The sequence below is a fragment of the Bos mutus genome, chromosome 5 (assembly GCF_027580195.1).
Source record: "Bos mutus isolate GX-2022 chromosome 5, NWIPB_WYAK_1.1, whole genome shotgun sequence".
NCBI classification, from domain to species: Eukaryota; Metazoa; Chordata; class Mammalia; order Artiodactyla; family Bovidae; genus Bos; species Bos mutus.
In genome coordinates, this window is record NC_091621.1 from 81,096,508 (window position 1) to 81,117,098 (window position 20,591).

Sequence of the window (20,591 nt, forward strand, 5' to 3'; positions counted from 1 at the left end):
ACTCAGTCCGTGCCGCTTGTACAACTTTGTAAAGTTATTAACTCCTCTGTGTTTCATGTTTTGTATTTGTAAAATGGGATTTACCATTATACTTACAGAGTATTTATTGTGATGACCAAATGCTTGTGCACATGCTCAGTCGCTTCAGTCCTGTCTGATTCTTTGTGATCCTTTGGATGGAAGCCTTCCAAGCTTCTCTGTCCATGAGATTCTCCAGGCAGGAATTCTGGAATGGGTTGCCATGCCCTCTTCCAGGGGATCATCCCAACCTAGGGATCGAACCCACCTCTCCTGCATTGGCAGGTAGGTTCTTTACCACTAAAGCTACCTGGGAAGCTAATGATTAAATGAATTAATATTAAAAAACACACACACAAACACAACAGAGCCTTGTATTTAGCATTTAGGAGTCTTCACCATTATTAATAATATTTTGGAGGGTAAATTTGCTTTCCTTAACCTGTTCTTTCCTAAGGCATTTGGAATTGACTATAACACATCTGGGGGCATTTTGTTGCAAAGGGAAGGAAAGGATGTTTTGAACCCAAGACCCTCTTTCTCAACCCCAGGGTGTTCAGTCTGGGGGCGTCTTTCAGTGCAGTGCTCCTAAAAGCCTAAGATCCACACAAAGACAGTGGCTGGCTCCATAGAGGGAGCTAAGGGCTGGGGAAGAGATGTTAGAACAATGTTGTTCTGGGTAACCATTCTGTCAGAGTCTCTAACCCCAGTGGGGCTTCCCAGGTGGCTCCATGGTAAAGAATCTGTCTGCCAATACAGGAGACATGAGTTCAATCCCTGGGTCAGGAAGATCCCTTGGAGAAGGAAATGGCAACACAATCTAGTATTCCTGCTTGGAAAATCCCATAGACAGAGGAGCCTGGAGGGCTACAGTCCACGGGGTCACAAAAGAGTTGGACACGACTTAGCTACTAAACAACAGCGGACCCTTATGTGGTCTTTCCTTTCATTCTTGTTCCCTTTGGGATGATGTGGAGAGTGTTTCACCCAAGTGGCTGGGAATCATCTGCTGTTGGTGACTATTATGAGTGTCTTTTGTAGAAGGGGCTGGCACTTTAAAAACAGACAGACCAAGTGCACATCTTGAGACATCCACTATCTCTGTGACTCGATTATTCACAATGTCTCAGAGCTGCAATGTCTCCTGTACGAAACGGGCTTGCCAAAATGTGTCTATTTCCCAGGGTGGTGCCAACCAAATGTGATGATACATGTGACAGCAGCTTGTAAACTGTAAAGGGTGACACAGATATGAGTTGTTATTATGAGTGGTTCCTCTAATTTCCCTGTTCTCTACAAGCAGACCTGAATGTTAGCAGCACCTGCGTGCTGTCATCACTCAGCTGTTGATTTCATTTAAGGACCTTGTTTATAAGTCTGTGGCTGGTGATTGTATGTCAGCTTTTCTAGCAGTGGTGATGGGCTATGCCCACCACCGGACTGGTTCAAGGTGCTAAGGCTGAAGCTCTTTTGTCATACAGCAAAGGGATCCTGTGGTTTTTAGGAGTCTCCCTCCTTCAATTTGTAAATCATGTAATATTAATAGGAAGCATTTTGGAATCATGAGCTGTTTTTTGGTGATACTGTTACTCTGATAGTCGATAAAACACTTTCAGAAACCAAGAGAATTAGATTTTGGCCAGGGTGGAATGAATGTTATAAATCAAGATTACCTGAAAGGGATATGAGGAAGTATTAAGCTGAGTCCAAGAGATAATGAGGGGAGGGACTTCCTTGGTAGTCCAGTGGCTAAGACTTAAGGGGCCCAGGTTCAATCCCTGGCAGGGCAACTAGACTCCACATACCGCAACTAAAAATCTGGCATGATGCAACTAAAAACATCACGGGTGAAGCAACTAATACCTGATTGATTAATTAATTAACAATTAATTAATAAAAAAGAGAGAGACAATGAGGGGAAATATCCAAGAAGCTTGAAAAAGTTTACCAACTTCCAGGAGCAGATTTCTAACTGTTATCTAAAAAGTCACTCTGATGGGAACATTTTCACTGGCAGATTCACATCATAACTGGAGCCTATTATACAGAGTGAAGTAAGCCAGAAGGAAAAACACCAATACAGTATACTAACGCATATATATGGAATTTAGAAAGATGGTAACGATAACCCTGTATACGAGACAGCAAAAGAGACACTGATGTATAGAACAGTCTTATGGACTTTGTGGGAGAGGGAGAGGGTGGGAAGATTTGGGAGAATGGCATTGAAACATGTAAAATATCATGTATGAAACGAGATGCCAGTCCAGGTTCAATGCACGATACTGGATGCTTGGGGCTAGTGCACTGGGACGACCCAGAGGGATGGTATGGGGAGGGAGGAGGGAGGAGGGTTCAGGATGGGGAACACATGTATACCTGTGGTGGATTCATTTTGATATTTGGCAAAACTAATACAATTATGTAAAGTTTAAAAATAAAATAAAATTAATTAAAAAAAAAGACAGTGGTTTTCTTAATTTTGTATACAGTTCAATGCAGGGACTTTTGGCTGCATTGGATTGAAGTGTTACGAGAAGAAAAGAAAGAGGAAAGAGATGTAGCTGTCAGTTGTGGACAGTCAGCTGGTGTCAGATGTGTGCTCTGCAGGTCACAGGAAACATTTTCAAGTACCTCATCTTTCAGGTCTCGGTGGTGGACAGAAATAAAGCACAGACGGTGATTCTTAGGAAAGACTTCATCTTCCCGATGTTTTACAGCTGAAAAATGGAGCAAACGAGTGTCTGAGTTCAGACCCTTGGCAACAAGTGACTGGGAGTCAATGCAACACTGTGGGGACACAGAACTTTGCCTGCCACTGAGCATATTACTGGAGAAAATACTGTACAGAACCCAGCAGGCTTCTGCAAACAACACATCCCTTTAAGTTAATTGGTGTTATAGAGAAGCTGAAATGCTCTGCTTATTTACAAAGCTACAGATTTATGTAAAGCAAAACCAATTACACTTAATGCCTAAACTATTCCAGGTGCTCAGTGATAATGTTGCTAAGCACTAGACAAGAAACTAGTGTGTGAATGCCTCCTGTTTCCAATGCAAGTGTGTGTAGTCCCTGCAATTTAGCTAATCACGAGTGTCATCCCCAGTGTGAGAATTCTAAGCTCTTTTGGTATTTGCTTGGGGTCATCTTTATAATTCTGTAGATCTTTTTTTATCGCTAATGACGAGTGAAAGCATAATGAGCACTTTTTCCTATCATGATGTAGAAATTAAGGAGACAAAGGCAAATTTGGGAGGGGTGGACAACAAAATAAAGCAAACCCTATTTCTAACAGTGAGAGGGACTGTTGGAGCTTCTGACTTGTTCTGAGATGAGGTGTGTTTAAAGGTTTTTTGATCTTTGGAGCATTGATTAAACCCAAATCACAAACTCAGCATTTAACCTTTTACAACAAAGAAAGATTCTAAGGCAGATCAGGGATCGGCCTCACTGTTTCATCAGAGAACAAATGCCAAAAAAAAAAAAAAAAAAGGATTCGAAAAAGTTACAGGGCAAGAATTTTTGTCTGTAAGGGTTTGTCTTTTCACTGTCCTCAGAACAAACAAATGAAAAATAGTTTGAGTAAGAGAAACACCTGGTGCTTTACAGCTGCTCTTTTGCAATTAAAAATGCATATCACACCTCATCAAGATGTATAAATCTTTTATTCTGCAGATCTAAAATGTTTTAGATATACACAAGGGAGGTGCTTTAATTGAAGAATCATTTCCAATCAACTGATAAAACCCACCTCTCCTATCCAGCTTGAACTGTCCCAGAAAAGAGTGGTGCTCAGATTTTAGAGAGCATAAGAATGATTTGGGTGGATTTGTCAGAACTGCCAATTCCTGGGAAAAGTTTTGCCTTAAAGCAGTCTGTGGTTGGGACCAGAAAGATCTGCCTAAAACTGGGGGTCCTCACAAAATGTTGATAAACACTGCTACAAAGATTTGGGACCCTAGTTGTATTTTTTTAATGAATTTTTTCACATTTATTTGCTTATAATGGTAAAATCTCTTTTGGAAAACAGTTTTCTGAATGCATCTGAACTAGTACCAGTGGAGACCAGGTTAGGGAATCTCTTTAAGTATCTTTGATTTGATCACTTGCCCTTCCCCCAACACTCATTTAACCTCCTTAATTTTCTTCTTTTCTTTAATCTAAATAATTCCACCACTTATATTTATTTTACAATTTCTTCAGTATGTGAATATTCACTTTTGGGTGAAGGATCTCTATTTTAGTAATGCTGTTTTTTTAAAAAAATTTTTTTTAAGATTTTTTTTTTAATGTGGACCATTTTTTAAAAGTCTTTATTAATTTGTTACAATATTGCTTGTGTTTTGGCTTTTTGGCTGTGGCTGGGATCTTACTTAGCTCCTCAACCAGGGATCAAAGCTGCACCCCCTGCAATGGAAGGCAAAGTCTTAATCACTGGACCCAGTAATGCTGCTGTTTAATTCAGAGAAAGTTTCCTTCACTCATAACTTGATAGTGTAAGAGCAAGATGAAGTACAGTAAAACTATATAGGCTTATTATTTATGTATAATATATAGGTTATTTGTATTTAGATTTGTTATTTACTCTGACATAAACTGTGTCTGATTATTATGCCTGGCATGTAATAAGGGCTCAATAAATGTACTGAAGGGAAGAATATTGACATACTATTATTTCAATTCTAAGGACTTAAAACTATGACAACTAAGAAGTGTCATATACATTGCTTTAAACGGCTGAACCATTAAAGTACACAGATAGCGTCCATAAGGCCACTCTCATACCAATACATATTAGCTCTTAAACTAAAAGGCATAGCGTCCAGCTGAAGAAGACAGTGAATACTCCGCTCATATGATGGGTTGAGTCGAATAGTTTCACAGGGCTGTTTCCTAAAGATCAATACTTGAAGAAAATTCCAGTGTACTGCCGTAAAATTTCAAAGACTTTTCCTGGAGGGGAAGGGTTTCTTTGAGATTACTTCCACTGGCGTTTTGGGCATTAAAATGATTTAGATTACAATACCTAAAAAAGAAAGAAAGAAAGGTTTTTTTTTAAGGCCAGATGTAGATGACTTGATAAATCATTTGCTTTCTCCCCGTGCTTGTCTCCCTTTTATTACAGTCCCATAGATACTGGCACAACGGTGATGATTATTTAAGAGCCCTGCTCCCCAGAAGAGTCTGGATAAAACGACACAGGGAGTTTTAGGACATGTGACGGTGTCTCACAAGGACCTTTAGGTGGTGCTGTTTTACAGTCTGCCATGAGTCTGATGGTGAGAAACGTGGAAGTCTGGAATTATCAACTTTGTAGATTTAATGGCGGCAGGATTGGAAAGATTTACTTCAGTCGTGTCCGACTCTCTGCAACCTTACGGTCTGTAGTCCACTAGGCTCCTCTGTCCATGAGATTTCTCAGGCAAGAATCCTGGAGTGGGTTGCCATTTCCTTCTCCAGGGGATCTTCCTGACCCAAGGATCGAACTCATGTCTCTTATGTCTCCTGCATTGGCAGGTGGGTTCTTTACCACTAATGCCACATTAGAGTGGTCAGATGCACTAGGGGTTTTTAAATTTAGCGCTGAGACTGTGTGGAAAACACCACTATTGAAGAAGAAATCTACAAATGTGTTTCTAAACTGTGTCCCCTTATCCCTGACTTATGCAAAATCTGGATTCCCCATCTTCTAAATGCCAGACAGTAAGCCAGGGCCCGGTACTCACCCTAACTTACCAAATTCTCACTACAACCTGGGAAGGATGGAACCATTCCCATTTCATAGGCAAAAAAGACTGATGTTTTAAGAGGTTACATAACTTGCTTAGGTTCACAGGAGTAAGAGTTGACAGAGCTTAGGTTTGAAACCAGAACTCTCTGAGTCCTGACTGTTTTCCTCTATAGCATGCTGCCTCTGAAGACCAATTGTTTCTTCAACATTTCGAAGAGGCTCTAGGAGGAGAGGAATTTCAGGCTGTTTTATTCACTGCTGTATGCTACTGCTTTGACCAGTGCCTGGTACATGTTGTTGTTTAGTCGCTAAGTCATGCTCGATCCTTTTAGGAACCCATGGACCGTAGCCAGCCAGGCTCCTGTCTATGGGATTTCCCAGGCAAGAATATTGGAGTGGGCTGCCATTTCCTCTTCCAGGGTACGTATCAGATGTCCAATAAATATTGGTTGAATGAACAAATGAATAAGAACCATAAGTTCAATTTTATCAAAGACACATAAGTCTCCGAGGTTAGGCTTTTTTTTAATTTGTGAAGGTTTCTGATGCTAGCTTTGCCTTCTTTCCCTTGTCAACATTGCTAAAAATACCTATAAGAAAAGGATATGCTTTGAATAACTAGTCCTTTGTCTCTGATTTAGGTCTCTTTCGCTAATTGTTACAGGTTATGTACAAAAGATTACTGGTATCATTAACAAATTAAGCACAATGATATTAACTTTATGTGTTTTACAATATTAGAGGGATGATGGTGTCAAGTTGTAATAATAATTACCCTTCTATTTTCCCCCGCTATAAACATGTGTTCGTGCACTCTAAGTCAGTTCAGTCATGTCCAACTCTGCGACCCTATGGACTGTAGCCCGCCAGGCTCCTCTGTCCATGGGATTCTCCAGGCAAGAATACTGGAGTGGGTTACCATGCTTTCCTCCAGGGGATCTTCTCAACCCAGGGACTGAACCCGTGTCTTTTATGTCTCCTGCATTGGCAGGGGAGTTCTTTACCACTAGTGCCATCTGGGAAGCCCAATAAACATCTATAATATCCTTTATTAATATCTTAGCATCTGATGTAGGATGCATATTTATATTAAGATCTATAGCGATATTCCTATAATACTTTCCAGCAAGGGAAAACATTTCATCCACCTACTTCCTTCAGCCCCAACCTGGAGAGCCTCAGGTGTTTGTCACTATTTCAGATGTGATTGATCAGATCAGATCAGTCGCTCAGTCGTGTCCGACTCTTTGCGACCCCATGAATCGCAGCACCCCAGGCCTCCCTGTCCATCACCAGCTCCTGGAGTTCACTCAGACTCACGTCCATCGAGTCAGTGATGCCATCCAGCCATCTCATCCTCTATCATCCCCTTCTCCTCCTGCCCCCAATCCCTACCAGAATCAGAGTCTTTTCTAATGAGTCAACTCTTCGCATGAGGTGGCCAAAGGACTGGAGTTTCAGCTTTAGCATCATTCCTTCCAAAGAAATCCCAGAGCTGGTCTCCTTCAGAATGGACTGGTTGGATCTCCTTGCAGTCCAAGGGACTCTCAAGAGTCTTCTCCAACACCACAGTTCAAAAGCATCAATTCTTCGGCGCTCAGCCTCCTTCACAGTCCAACTCTCACACCCATACATGACCACAGGAAAAACCATAGCCTTGACTAGATGAACCTTTGTTGGCAAAGTAATGTCTCTGCTTTTGAATATGCTGTCTAGGTTGGTCATAACTTCCCTTCCAAGGAGTAAGCGTCTTTTAATTTCATGGCTGCAGTCACCATCTGTAATGATTTTGGAGCCCAGAAAAATAAAGTCTGACACTGTTTCCACTGTTTCCCCATCTATTTCCCATGAAGTGGTGGGACCGGATGCCATGGTCTTCATTTTCTGAATGTTGAGCTTTAAGCCAATTTTTTCACTCTCCACTTTCACTTTCATCAAGAGGCTTTTGAGTTCCTCTTCACTTTCTGCCATAAGGGTGGTGTCATCTGCATATCTGAGGTTATTGAGATTTCTCCTGGCAATCTTGATTCCAGCTTGTGTTTCTTCCAGTCCAGCGTTTCTCATGATGTACTCTGCATATAGGTTAAATAAACAGGGTGACAATATACAGCCTTGACGTACTCCTTTTCCTATTTGGAACCAGTCTGTTGTTCCATGTCCAGTTCTAACTGTTGCTTCCTAACCTGCATACAAATTTCTCAAGAGGCAGATCAGGTGGTCTGGTATTCCCATCTCTTTCAGAATTTTCCACAGTTTATTGTGATCCACACAGTCAAAGGCTTTGGCATAGTCAATAAAGCAGAAATAGATGTGATTGAAGAGGACTCTAATACAGACAGAGGCAGGAAACTGTTTGCTTTTGTTTCTTCTTAGACATGGAAGGTACACCTGGTCTGGCACTCTGGAATATTCCTAACTATACTTAGCTAGGGCTTCCCTGCTATCTCAGAGATAAAGAATTCCCCTGCCAATGCAGAAGATACGGGTTTGATCTCCTTGGGTTGGGAAGATCCTCTGTAGAGGGAAATAGCAACCCACTCCAGTATTCTTGCCTGGGAAATCCCACAAACTGAGGAGCCTGGTGGGCTATAGTCCATGGAATTGCAAGAGTTGGACATGACTTAGCAACTAAACAGCAGCATACCCAGTTAAGTGATTTTCCACAGACCTCAACAAGATTAGTTTGGTTCTAGGACTTACACCAGGATTGTAGCACAGTAATATAAACTTGATGGTGGGGTGCCCTTGTATGCTAACACAGACCTAATTCCACTTGTATGTTAGTGAGGGTGCTGTTTCATCTTTAATCCACTGGCCTCAGGATCTTTGGGACAAGAATAGCTTGGGACCCTCCTTGATACTTGGGACTGACATTGATAGATTTATCACCAATATCTGGCTCTGACCAGATATACCTTTGGGTTTGTTAAGAGCTAGATTGTGTTTGGAAGTGTATTGAGATAAAACATCATCTCTCTCATAAATAATGCTTCAATAATACCATCCCTGGGACATCTGTGTTTTCTCCTGTTTCCATCCTTATTGTTTGTTGTTGTTTAGTTGCTAAGTCATGTCTGATCCTTTTGCGACCCCGTGAACTGTAGCCCACCAGGCTCCTCTGTCCATAGGACTGTCCAGGCAAGAATACTAGAGTAGGTTGCCATTTCCTACTCCAGGGGGTCTTTCTGACCCAGGGATCGAACCCTTGTCTCCTTTTTGGCAGGTGGGTTCTTTACCACCAAGCCACCAGGGAAGCCCCTTATTTTTTGCCAGTGTTAGACAGAAGCAATCAGTATAGAAATAAGCTGGAATCCTGCACTTCTCATTGCAGACACTGATCTAATCACTTATATTCCATACCGTTTCTCACTTAATGCTTTTGGTTTGGCCTCTCCAATCCCAACTGGGAATAGATACCCAAGGCAATGTGTTCCTTTGAACTAATGTAGTTGGTTCTAGTTATTTAATCTCTATGGGCAAATTTCTCAGACTCTCCTTTCTTCTGAAATGGGACAAGCATTGTTTTCTTGTGGAGGCTGATCAACAGGTGGTGCTGAGTACAGTTACTTGAGCTGAAGGGACAGTCGCCATCCCCATAGAGTTAAGGGGTCATCAGAGCAGGAAGAGGGCTCCTCCATGGCACTTAGAAGCAGCACAATTGGGACGACCCAGAGGGAGGGTATGGGGAGGGAGGAGGGAGGAGGGTTCAGGATGGGGAACACAGGTATACCTGTGGCGGATTCATTTCAATATTTGGCAAAACTAATACAATATTGTAAAGTTTAAAAATAAAATAAAATTTAAAAAAATAAAATAAAAAAAGAAGCAGCAGCACAATTTACTCAATTAGGTTTTCACTTCAGTGTTCTCATGTATTCAGTTCAGTTCAGTCACTGAGTCATGTCCATGGACTGACACTCAGTCACTCTTTGTGACCCCATGAACTGCAGCACGCCAGGCTTCCCTGTCCATCACCACCTCCCGGAGCTTGCTCAAACTTAGGTCCATTGAGTTGGTGATGCCATCCAATCATCTCATCCTCTGTTGTCCCCTTCTCCTCCTGCCTTTAATCTTCCCCAGCATCAGGATCTTTTCCAATGAGTCAGTTCTTCACATCAGGTGGCCAAGGTATTGGAGTTTCAGCTTCAGCATCAGTCCTTCCAATGAATATTCAGGACCGATTTCCTTTAGGATGGACTGGTTTGATCTCCTTGCAGTCCAAGGGACTCTCAAGAGTCTTCTCCAACACCACAGTTCTCATGTATAGAGTGATAAGATCAGAGAGGTGGACAAACATGCTGCTTAAGACAGAAATGCTCAACATATGGAAAATTAATTTCTTCTCATCCTGGTTTGTTTCATCCTCTCTTTGTTTCCTTCCCTCATAAAGGATGCAAGATAAAATAAAGCATACAGGAGATGGAGAAGATTTGGTAAGAATCCGATTTCTTTCTAAATAAGCCCTACATTGGGGTTTCCTCGATGACTCAGTGGTAAAGACTCTACCTGCAATGCAGGAGCCGCAGGAGACATGCCTGGGGTTGGGAAGATCCCTGGAGGAGGGTATGGCAACTCACTCTAGTATTCTTGCCTGGAGAATCCCATGGACAGAGGAGTCTGGCAGGCTATAGTCCATAGTGTTGCAAAGAGTCGGACATGACTGAAGTGACTTAGCACACATGCACAAGCCCTGCCTACATTATCTCTTAGTCCTTTTCATCTCTGGTTCCTCTGATCTCTGGTGCTTTGTATATTTTTTTTCCTGCCTCCTTCTCTGAACCCTGCTCTAGCATCTCTCACTTTATAGTAACTCACTTGCTCAACAATCACAGAAGAATAATCACACTTAAATATTTTGAGTGCTAGATGCTAGCTCCACGTAGACCAGTACTTTGCTTTCTTCAATTTTATTTTTTAAGTGCTTGGAACAATGCTTAACACATTGGTTGAATGAATGGATGAATGAATAAATGTGAGTCAGTCCCAGAGCTAATAGAGTTTTGGTTCTCATGCTAGTGCTACCTGAATTTAGCCCACAGTCATGGTCATCTTGGCCATATCTCAGTATGAGTCTAGGTGAAAAATAAACAGGAGGAAGAAGAGAGCATAAAGCAACACATGAGGCCATTATTATTATTATTGCTAACATTTTTGAGTATTTACTTATCCTCACAATAGCCTTATGGCACAGTTACCATTCTTATGGTTTCCTTTTGACGAAGAAGAAACTGAGGCTTGGCAAGGTTAAGCAACTTGCCAAGGTTTGTGCAGCTAAGCTGTAGGACTGGATTCAACTGGGCTGAATCTAAAGATTGTTGTTTTTTTTTCAACTTTATTGACATATATATTTTAAATTAAGATATAGTTGCTTTACAATGTTGTGTTAGTTTCTGCAGTACAAAAAAGTGAATCAGCTATATGTATATATATATATCCCCTCCCACCCCAACCCGTGCCACCCCTCAAGGTCATCACAGAGCACCGCGCTGACCTCCCTGTGCTATACAACAGGTTCCCACTAGCTATCTATTCTACACATGGTGGTATATATATGTAAATTCCATTCTCTTGATTCAGCCTGCCCTTGCCTTCCTCACCGTGTGTCTGCGTGTCCATTCTCTGTCTGTCTCTAGTCTTGCCCTGCAAATAGGTTCATCTCTACCGTTTTTCTAGATTCCACATTTATGTGTTAAGATACGATTTTGTTTCTCTTTCTGACTTACTCCACTCTGTATGACAAACTTGAGGTCCGCGCGCATCTCGACAAATGACCCAAACTACTTTTTGAAACACAGGTCAAATCTTACAGTGGGAGAGTACGTGAAATTGAGACACAACACAGGTTTGTGAGAATTAGCTGATGGGTGGCACTCATGTATTTGGAGGCAGTGGCCAGAGGGGAAAGAAGCCTTGCCTTCAGTTTCAGTTTTTATTGCCGACTCTGTTTTGCTGCAAAGACGGGCACATTGCTGTTGAATCCTTCTGCAAGAATCTGACTTTCTAATGAGGTAGTCAATCTAAGAACCAGGCGGGCATTTTTAAGGAGATTTTACAGTACAGAGGGTCACTTTGATAACATATACTTCGGAAGGTAAGAAATTTTAAAATTCAGGAAGCCCTTAAGACTTTTAATTTTTTTTTTTTTTTGTCATTAATTCTGTCTCGCATGAGGTCTCAGTGCTTCTCTTACGCTGGACCATAGGCCCCATGATAGTGAGGGCATAGGTGGCATGGAACATTGACTGATACTGACTTCATGTCCTTCTGATTTACCACATCCCATGACTGATGTTCCAAAAGAGATTTATTAGAGGAATAGAAGAATGATTCAGGCAAGGAATAACTGGCACTAGATGAGAGACTAAATGACTAAATAGATAAATGAATGGAAAGAAGTGAGGAAAATAGACATATTTAGTTCCTGCAACATGGCAGACATTGTGCTTGGTCTTTTATCAAAATTCATCTCCCCAAAAAGCCCACAAAAGGTTGGAATTATTGTCCTTATTTTACATGTGTGAAGACAGAGGCTCAGAGAGGTGAGGCACTTTGCTCAAAAGCACACAGCCATCCAAGAAGATATCACTGAGAGAGAGAGACAGGCTGGCAATGCATGGATGGTAGATGATACATATTAAGCCACTTGAATGGTCTCAGGTGACTGGCTAAATGATTTTGCACAGTTTGTTATTGACCTTGAAATGGTCACTGCTGATTTAAAGGCCTGAATGGAATCCAAATCTTAAGCCTCATTAGATTTCTAGCTATTTGTTTAATGATATTTGCTTTTAATGATAATGACTCATTCATTCTTATTATCGATATGGTTATTTCTAATTCTAAAATGGCACTGTATGTTGGAGGAAAAATATCTTGTTTTAGAGTTGAGCAAAGAACTTTTTATTATAAGGACTGATGGAAAAAGTGAAGTCTAAATGGAAATTTCTTGCTCTGAATATCTGTTAAATTTCTCTAATATGCTAATTTGTCCAGTCATGGAATACAAGATTCCCATTGGCTCAGTGATGGCTCCCAGATCAATATTTCATGGACTCAGAAATTGTTCATCTTACCACACACTTACTTACCTTTGTGAAACACTCCAGAATCCCAGGACGTTCAACAATGTTAATGATGCCAAGAAGAAGAAGAAGTTTTCTAAATTGCCTTTGTTTAATGTGTTTGGAAACCAATTGCCTGTTTGGAACAAATGTAATTGTTATTCAACTGCAGAGTTGTAAGTTTCTGTGAATATTTTATCATTCCACAATTCATAGAGTTTTATTCGCTTGAATAATATCTACAGAGCAAAAAAGCACATCTGAAACTCAGAGTCAAAATTCATTTAATTCTGTAATTAACAGTAAAATAATAAGCAAAGCATGCCAAATGTTTTGAAGGTCAAAAAACTTGATTTCTATAGCACAATATAGGTATCAGAAGAACCTGATTATGCTTCTAATTTGCAAGAATCACATTTTTAATTTATTCTTATATGTTTAATATATAGAGCAGTGCTTGGCACCCCCACAGGGATTGTTTGGTAAAATATATTGAATGTATGAAAAATATTTGTCATCACCAGATAGCCCATTGCATGTGCTAATTGTAAGGTTGTGAATGTGAAAGTTACTCACTTGTGTCTTACTCTGTGATCCCATGGACTGTAGCCTGCCAAGCTCCTCTGTCCACGGACTTCTTCAGCCAAGAATACTGGAGTGGGTAGCCATTCCCTTCTTCTGGGGATCTTCCCAACCCAGGGATCGAACCCAGGTCTCCTGAATTGTAGGTGGATCCTTTACTGTCTGAGCCAGCAGGGAAGCCCAAGAATACTGGAGTGGGTAGACTATCCCTTCTCCAGGGGATCTTCTCGACCCAGGGATTGAACTGGGATCTCCTGCATTGCAGGAGGATTCTTTACCAGCTAAGCTACCAGGGAAGCCCAATTGTAAGGTTAGTGAGATAATACATGTAGATGCCAGATGTTACTTTATTTTGATAACTGAGATAGGATAAATCCAGTGTTACTTTAATACCACAGACCCTTTTGGTCATATTGCAGTCTGTGGTTCATGTGAAGATTTTCTTTTAAATGAGAATTCCTCAATTTAATACCCTTAAGTAAGAAATCTTCACCTCCTTCTGATGTCACACTGAGTATGTGCTGTGCTGTGCTAAGTTGCTTCAGTCATGTTTGACTCTGTAACCCCATGGACAGAGGAGCCTGGCGGACTACAGTCCATGGGATTGCAGAGTCAGACTGTAGTCCTCCAGGTTCCTTTGTCCATGGAATTCTGCAGGCAAGAATACTGGAGTGGGTTGCCATTTCCTCCTCCAGGGGATCTTCCCGATGCAGGGAACGAACCCGCATCTCTTATATCTCCTGCACTGGCAGGCAGGTTCTTTACCACTAGCATCATCTGGGAAGCCCCAAACTGAGTATATAGGAAATTAATTAGAGTTCAAGGTCATTGCTTTTACTATGCTATGGCATCCCACTCCAGTACTCTTGCCTGGAAAATCCCATGGACGGAGGAGCCTGGTAGGCTGCAGTCCATGGGGTCGCTAAGAGTCAGACACGACTGAGTGACTTCACTTTCACTTTTCACTTTCATGCATTGGAGAAGGAAATGGCAACCCACTCCAGTGTTCTTGCCTGGAGAATCCCAGGGACGGGGGAGCCTGGTGGGCTGCCCTCTCAGGGGTCGCACAGAGTTGGACACGACTGAAGCGACTTAGCAGCAGCAGCAGTAAGTTGTGACTTTTGCTTTGGATCTTTGCTAGAACTCTCTTTTCATACCTAAATCTATATATCTATATCCATATTATCACTATGACTTACACACACACTCAATTTTTCTTCGGTGGGTGTTTAAATTTAATATTGAATATGTTCTATGAAATATGATGTATTCTATTGTACACATTATACAGGTACCACTTATTTTTATGCACTACTTTTAAAAACAGCAGTAGGATCTTAGTAGTAATAATATATCATAGATATATAGTATTATGGAAGTTTAAAAGATTACTTAAAAGGCAAAATCTATCTTCAGAGAGAGAGTTTAAATTCAATTGCAGTTCTGAATGGGCAAAATAGTCAGTTCAGTTCAGTCACTCAGTCACGTTCGACTATTTGCGACTCCATGGGCAGCAGCATGCCAGACTTCCCTGTCCATCACCAACTCCCAGAGCTTGCTCAAACTTATGTCCATCCAGTCAGTGATGCCATTCAACCATCTCATCCTCTGTTGTTCCCTTCTCCTCCTGCCTTCAATCTTTCCCAGGATCAGGGTCTTTTCCAATGAGTCAGTTCTTCCCATCAGGTGGCCACCTCGCAAAATATTATGCAGTATGAGACCAGGAAGAGATCATCTCTGAATAATCAGCTCCTACACTGGGTGGTGAGCAATCCGTCTACGTTCCAACTGACTTGATGTTCAGTGTCATCTCTGGCACATAGGTTACAGGTTGCTTCCTTAACTAGTATATGGTTTTTGGCCTCTCTCTTGACAGTGTATACTTTTAAATGGGGTTTGAATTAAATGCTTTGTTCAAGGTTGATAGTCAGCAAGTGCACAAGCATGACAGCTGTGAAGAATTGTGCCATTTCCCACTTAAAGCTGCTGCTCTTCTGTCATTTAACTTCCCAATGACTATTATTATGGATCAACCATGAAAATTATCTTGTGTCCATTATAGTCTAGGACCTATAATGAAATCTGGTATTGAGTTTAAAGCTATTTTGTAAGTTCTACTTCCCCATTTTATTAATTTGTGTTCCATTACAATAGAAATTTATGGTTTTATTGCTACATTGGCATGCTGCCTTTATCTGATATTTAGGAGAAGTTTCACTGAATGTCTGTGTCTGTCTATTGGGTATTTTGTAACCCTTTTAATGCGGGTGTGTGTGTGTGTGTGTGTGTGTGTGTGTGTGTATGTGTTTAGAAACTAAACATTTGATTGTACCTGAATGGGGGAGTCAGGGTAGAGGTCAAGGTAAGTTGAGATAGCATCACACTTATTTTCAGGAAGAACTAAACCATCCTGCTAAGCCTATTCAAACAGTCCCATTTCCTTATTTCTCGCGAATTAATATCCCAATCATATTTCTGTCCTTTTCATTTCACATCAGCACTTTGCATGTCATGCGATTATACCATTTTATCACCGTGTTTCTCTGGCTAGAGTAAGAGGAGTTTGCACAGAGTAGGCAAAGCCTCAGAATTAACATGACATTAATTCTTCTTGGAGCATGAATTTTACTCCATAATAAGTAATTGAAAAGACTATCTTTATTCCATAACAAAGTCAGATGAGGGAGAAGAATATAAATTTTGTAAGATCTTTAAAGGTAAAACATAATATGTCTAAGAAATTGTGCAATTACAGCAAATACCAGACTATCAGGGCTTCCTAGATGGCGCTAATGGTAAAGAATCTGCCTGCCAGTACAGGAGAGATAAGAGACAGGGGTTTGATCCCTGGGATCCCTGGGTCAGGAAGATCCCCTGGAGGAGGAAGGGCACGGGAACCTACTCCAGTATTCTTGCCTGGAGAATCCCATGGACAGAGGTGCCTGGCGGGCTATACTTCATAAGGTCACAAAGAGTTCGACACAACTGAGAGACTGAGCATGCACACACGCGCCCGGTGTGGGGTTAGTGTGCATGCATCTCTCTCATTGGGGGTGCTGGGGTGGGCACACAAGAGAAACAGTGTCACCTGGTATTATATGCATGGGGCTGACAGGAGGATGTAGTACTTGAAAAGTTAGAGAAAGGCAGTGGAAATTTGCAAATAACACAAGATATTTTGTGACTGGAATTATTTAAAAAATAAAAGAGAACCACACCACCTAGTCAAGCTCCTGATAATACTCCTTTATTCTTTTAAAATTTTTATCGGGGTATAGTTGATTTACAATGTTTCTTAGCTTCTGCTGAACAGGAAAGTGAATCGGTTATACATATGCATATATCTACTCGTTTTTTAGATTCTCTTCCCAAACAGGCCATTATAGAGTATTGAGTAGAGTTCCCTGTGCTATACAGTAGGTTCTTATTACTTTTCTATTTTATATATAGGAGTATTCTTTCTAAAATATGATTTTTAATGTTCGTCTTTCTTCCTAATGCTGATCTCATTCTGGTTCCATAGTTTTGCCTTTCCTTCTCTAGGGGATCTTCCCAACTCTGAGATGGAACCCGGGTCTCCTGCATTGCAAGCAGATTCTTTACCATCTGAGCCCCCAGGGAAGCCTTTGATTGTGTAGCTAATTTACATGGTGTGCTTCATGGTCAAGAAAACCATCACCTGAATTGATTACATGGAGCAAGCACTAGCATCAAGTTGGAGAGAGAGATTCTTTGTGAAGCTTAACTTTGCTTTATATATGAGATTACATGTCTATGTATGCTCTTTAGAGCTGCTTCTAAGTCACTTCAATTGTGTCCAACTCTGTGCACCCCATAGACGGTAGCCCACCAGGCTCCCCCATCCCTGGGATTCTCCAGGCAAGAACACTGGAGTGGGTTGCCATTTCCTTCTCCAATGCGTGAAAGTGAAGTTGCTCAGTCGTGTCTGACTCTTAGAGACCTCGTGGACTGCAGCCTACCAGGCTCCTCCATCCATGTCCATGGGATTTTCCAGGCAAGAGTACTGGAGTGGGGTGCCATTGCCTTCTCCTCTTTAGAGCTAGCATTGCCTATAGAAAGAGATAGAAAAAAATATAGAAAAGCATTGCTGGAATCAGAGAGACTTTTGAAGTCTATTATTTAATAGTTTGATTGTTGAGGATTTGCCCAAATGGATGGCTTCAGCCTTGGTTTCTCCTCTCTAAAATGATAGCAGTACCCCCTCTCACTGAGCTGGTATGAAAAGAAAAAGAGATAATAGATGTTGAGGGTTGAACACAGAGAGGGTAACCCCGTAAGCATTAGGCTATCCTTTCTTGCGCCTCACTTGAGAGGTGCTCATACAAACTCATGGAGCCTGAGCCTGATCATGAGCCCATCTCCTGTCAGATATTTCTTCATGTTCTGTGTGCCTTTTTTTTTTTTTTTATCATTATCCCAGGACTGGTTGTAAAATGTTCCATTTAACATTGTCAGTTGACTCAGCTCTTAGGTACTATAACTTTATTTTAGTAGCTTATAAACTTTTATTGTCGTAATTCACATTTGTGCCATTTTTCATCTGACATTTCTAGTAGCTGATTGAAATCAGGAGCATCCTTGCAAAAGGAGACAAAGTGAAGGCTATAGGTCTCGAATGGGACTAACGAGACTTCTCTAGGTCTTAGCTGGGGTGGACAGGAAGGTTAACAACATGAGAAAAAAATAGCCACATGAAGAGTCTGGAGGATGACAAAGTGCTGTTTGTTAATGCTGACAGTTAAGCCTTGGTGACGTATTTTGATATTGTAACCAGCTTGTTAGTAATGAGTGTTAGACTACTGACTAGAAGAACACTCACAAAATATTTGGCATTATTCACCATCCCCCTAAATCATCTCTCACTCAGCTAGATTTAATTGTTCATTTGAAAATCATTTAAGAAATTTTTATGTACCAGGAAATGGGCATTCCATCGCTTAAGCAAAGGAGCTCATGGATTAGTAACATGAAACATACAAACAGATACACCACATACCTTGTTTTATTGCACTTCACAGATCTTGCATTTTTTACAAACTGAAGGTTTGTGGCAACTCTTGTCAAGCAAGACTACCGGTGCCATTTTTCCAACAGATTTTTTTTGGCCACACTATGTGGTATGTGGGATCTTAGTTCCCCAACCACAGGAACTACGGGCCCCCAGCCGTGGAAATGCAGAGTCCTAACCAGTGGACTACCAGGAAACTTCCCCCAAACAGAATCCTTTTTAAATTAAGGTATGTACATTGTTTTTTTTAGACATATGTTACTGGGCACTTAGCAGACTTACAGTGTAAACATGTTTTATGCTATACCATCTTAATAGACAATATAGTATCTTAATATACAATGTCTTTTATACATACTGTTTTAATAGACTGTATAGTGTAAACAGCACTTTTATATACACTGGGAAAGGAAAAAAATTCACGTGACTTGCTTTACTGCTATATTTGCTTTACAAACCTACAGTGTCTCTGAGGTATGCCAGTAATTATTCTCGAACATTTGACTTTATAGGCACTAAATAAAATGTTTCTGTTTATCTTAAATTATCATGGTCATTTTAGAGATAAAAGGACCATAGACTTATCTAAACTAGTTCTTGTATTTTATTAATGAAAAGATGAAGGCACAGAGAGGTAAAGGGAAACTTCACTCGGTAGAACCCTCATTTTCTTTTTTATTTTGAGCTTTTTATTTCTCTTTTTCTTAAATATTTATTTGTTTGACTGCATCGGTCTTAGTTGTGGCCTGCGGGTTTAGTTGCCCTGCAGCCTGTGGGATCTTACTTCTCTAACTAGGGGTCAAATCTGTGCCCCCTGCATTGCAAGGCAGATTCTTAACCACTGGACCAGGAGGGAATTTCCAGAACCTTCATTTCTTACTCTTAAAACTGTACAACTACAGCTCCCTATTGGTGCTAATGTAATGATTAATTATGATTTTCCTTAGCATCTTGTCAACAGTCTAAAAACATCTGGACAGCAGTCTTTGCAATAGCTTGCTTCAAATAACATCCAAAATATCTAAGATGGTATCTCCACCTAAATCCTGGGATTGATATTCAACTTATTATGAGACTTAAAATAATTTACACTAAATTTAAGGTTTTAGGAATGGGCTTGAGAAATACATATAGTGACCCACACATGCTATGATGCTGTAAACAGCACAAAACTACTGATGTGAAAAAAATACTTTATTCCTATTGCATCTTATGCCCTGTGATGTGAAGCCTAACGTTTCATGTAATGCCTTTGTGTCTTGAGGGTCACAGAGCCCTAAAGGCCTGACCACAAATTTCCCTGCTTCATCAGATATGTTCCCCACCCAGGGGGATAGTGTCCCCTCAGGCTAGTTCACTATCAGCCAGACCAGCTACACTCCAACTGGTCCTCAACAGATTTCACTTCTCACCAGTCCTTCACCATTATTCAGCCCAGCAGTCACATCCTCATATGGGAAGCAGAGATCACATCACTGTTTGTTGCTATAAGTCTGTTCCTCACAGACCCTGCTTGTATGCTCTCTTGCTGGGTGCAGCCCCATAGGGCCGGGCACAGCATGCTCTTGTACCCTAACATGAGCACGGGTGATGGGATAAACTGCCTTCAGTCCCATCTGCCCACGTGTTCATCTTATGCTATTTAGGCAGCAGGATCCCTCTCTCACTAACATCGTGAATAGGAGGTGACTGGGATATGCCCCCATCCCAGAAATCAAGGTCAGTCCTAGACAGAAAGATGGTATTTGTTGTTGAGCTAATGCACAGTTACTGGGTTTTTTTGGTGATGTTTGGGAAGCCCTTCCATATACCCCTCTAGCCAGCACCCAGCACCAGGTACCTCTGCTTCTAAACTATTATATCAGGGAGTGGAACTTGCATAAACCATCAGGCAAGAAGTAATGGGGGCATAGCACAGTCAGGGGACGTTGCATCCCAGAAGTGTAGTCTTCAGAAGTATTATAGGTGAACAAGAGTTCTGGGAGCACCCGAAAGTCAAGTATGCTTGAGACTGAAGGTTATAATCACACTGTATGATCAGAGTGTTGAAGAACTAGAAAATGGGGGGAGAGAACGTTCTCATGTCAGTCTGCTTCTCGTTGTAACTTGGGTTTTAATGGGGATCTTTAACAAAAGACTTTGGCAAAAATATGGAATGTGACTGTACTG

The 20,591-nt window shown here is 41.1% G+C and overlaps 1 protein-coding gene across 1 annotated transcript in view; it reads right to left on the reverse strand.

Moving 5' to 3' along the window:
* Positions 1–4,897: 4,897 nt before the first annotated feature.
* The window catches only part of SLC15A5 (solute carrier family 15 member 5), a 95,908-nt gene continuing 80,214 nt past the window's right edge, over positions 4,898–20,591 (reverse strand). The window contains 2 exon segments of the mRNA XM_070370041.1: positions 4,898–5,045; positions 12,839–12,947. Of these exon segments, the coding sequence (XP_070226142.1) occupies positions 4,898–5,045; positions 12,839–12,947 (257 nt within the window).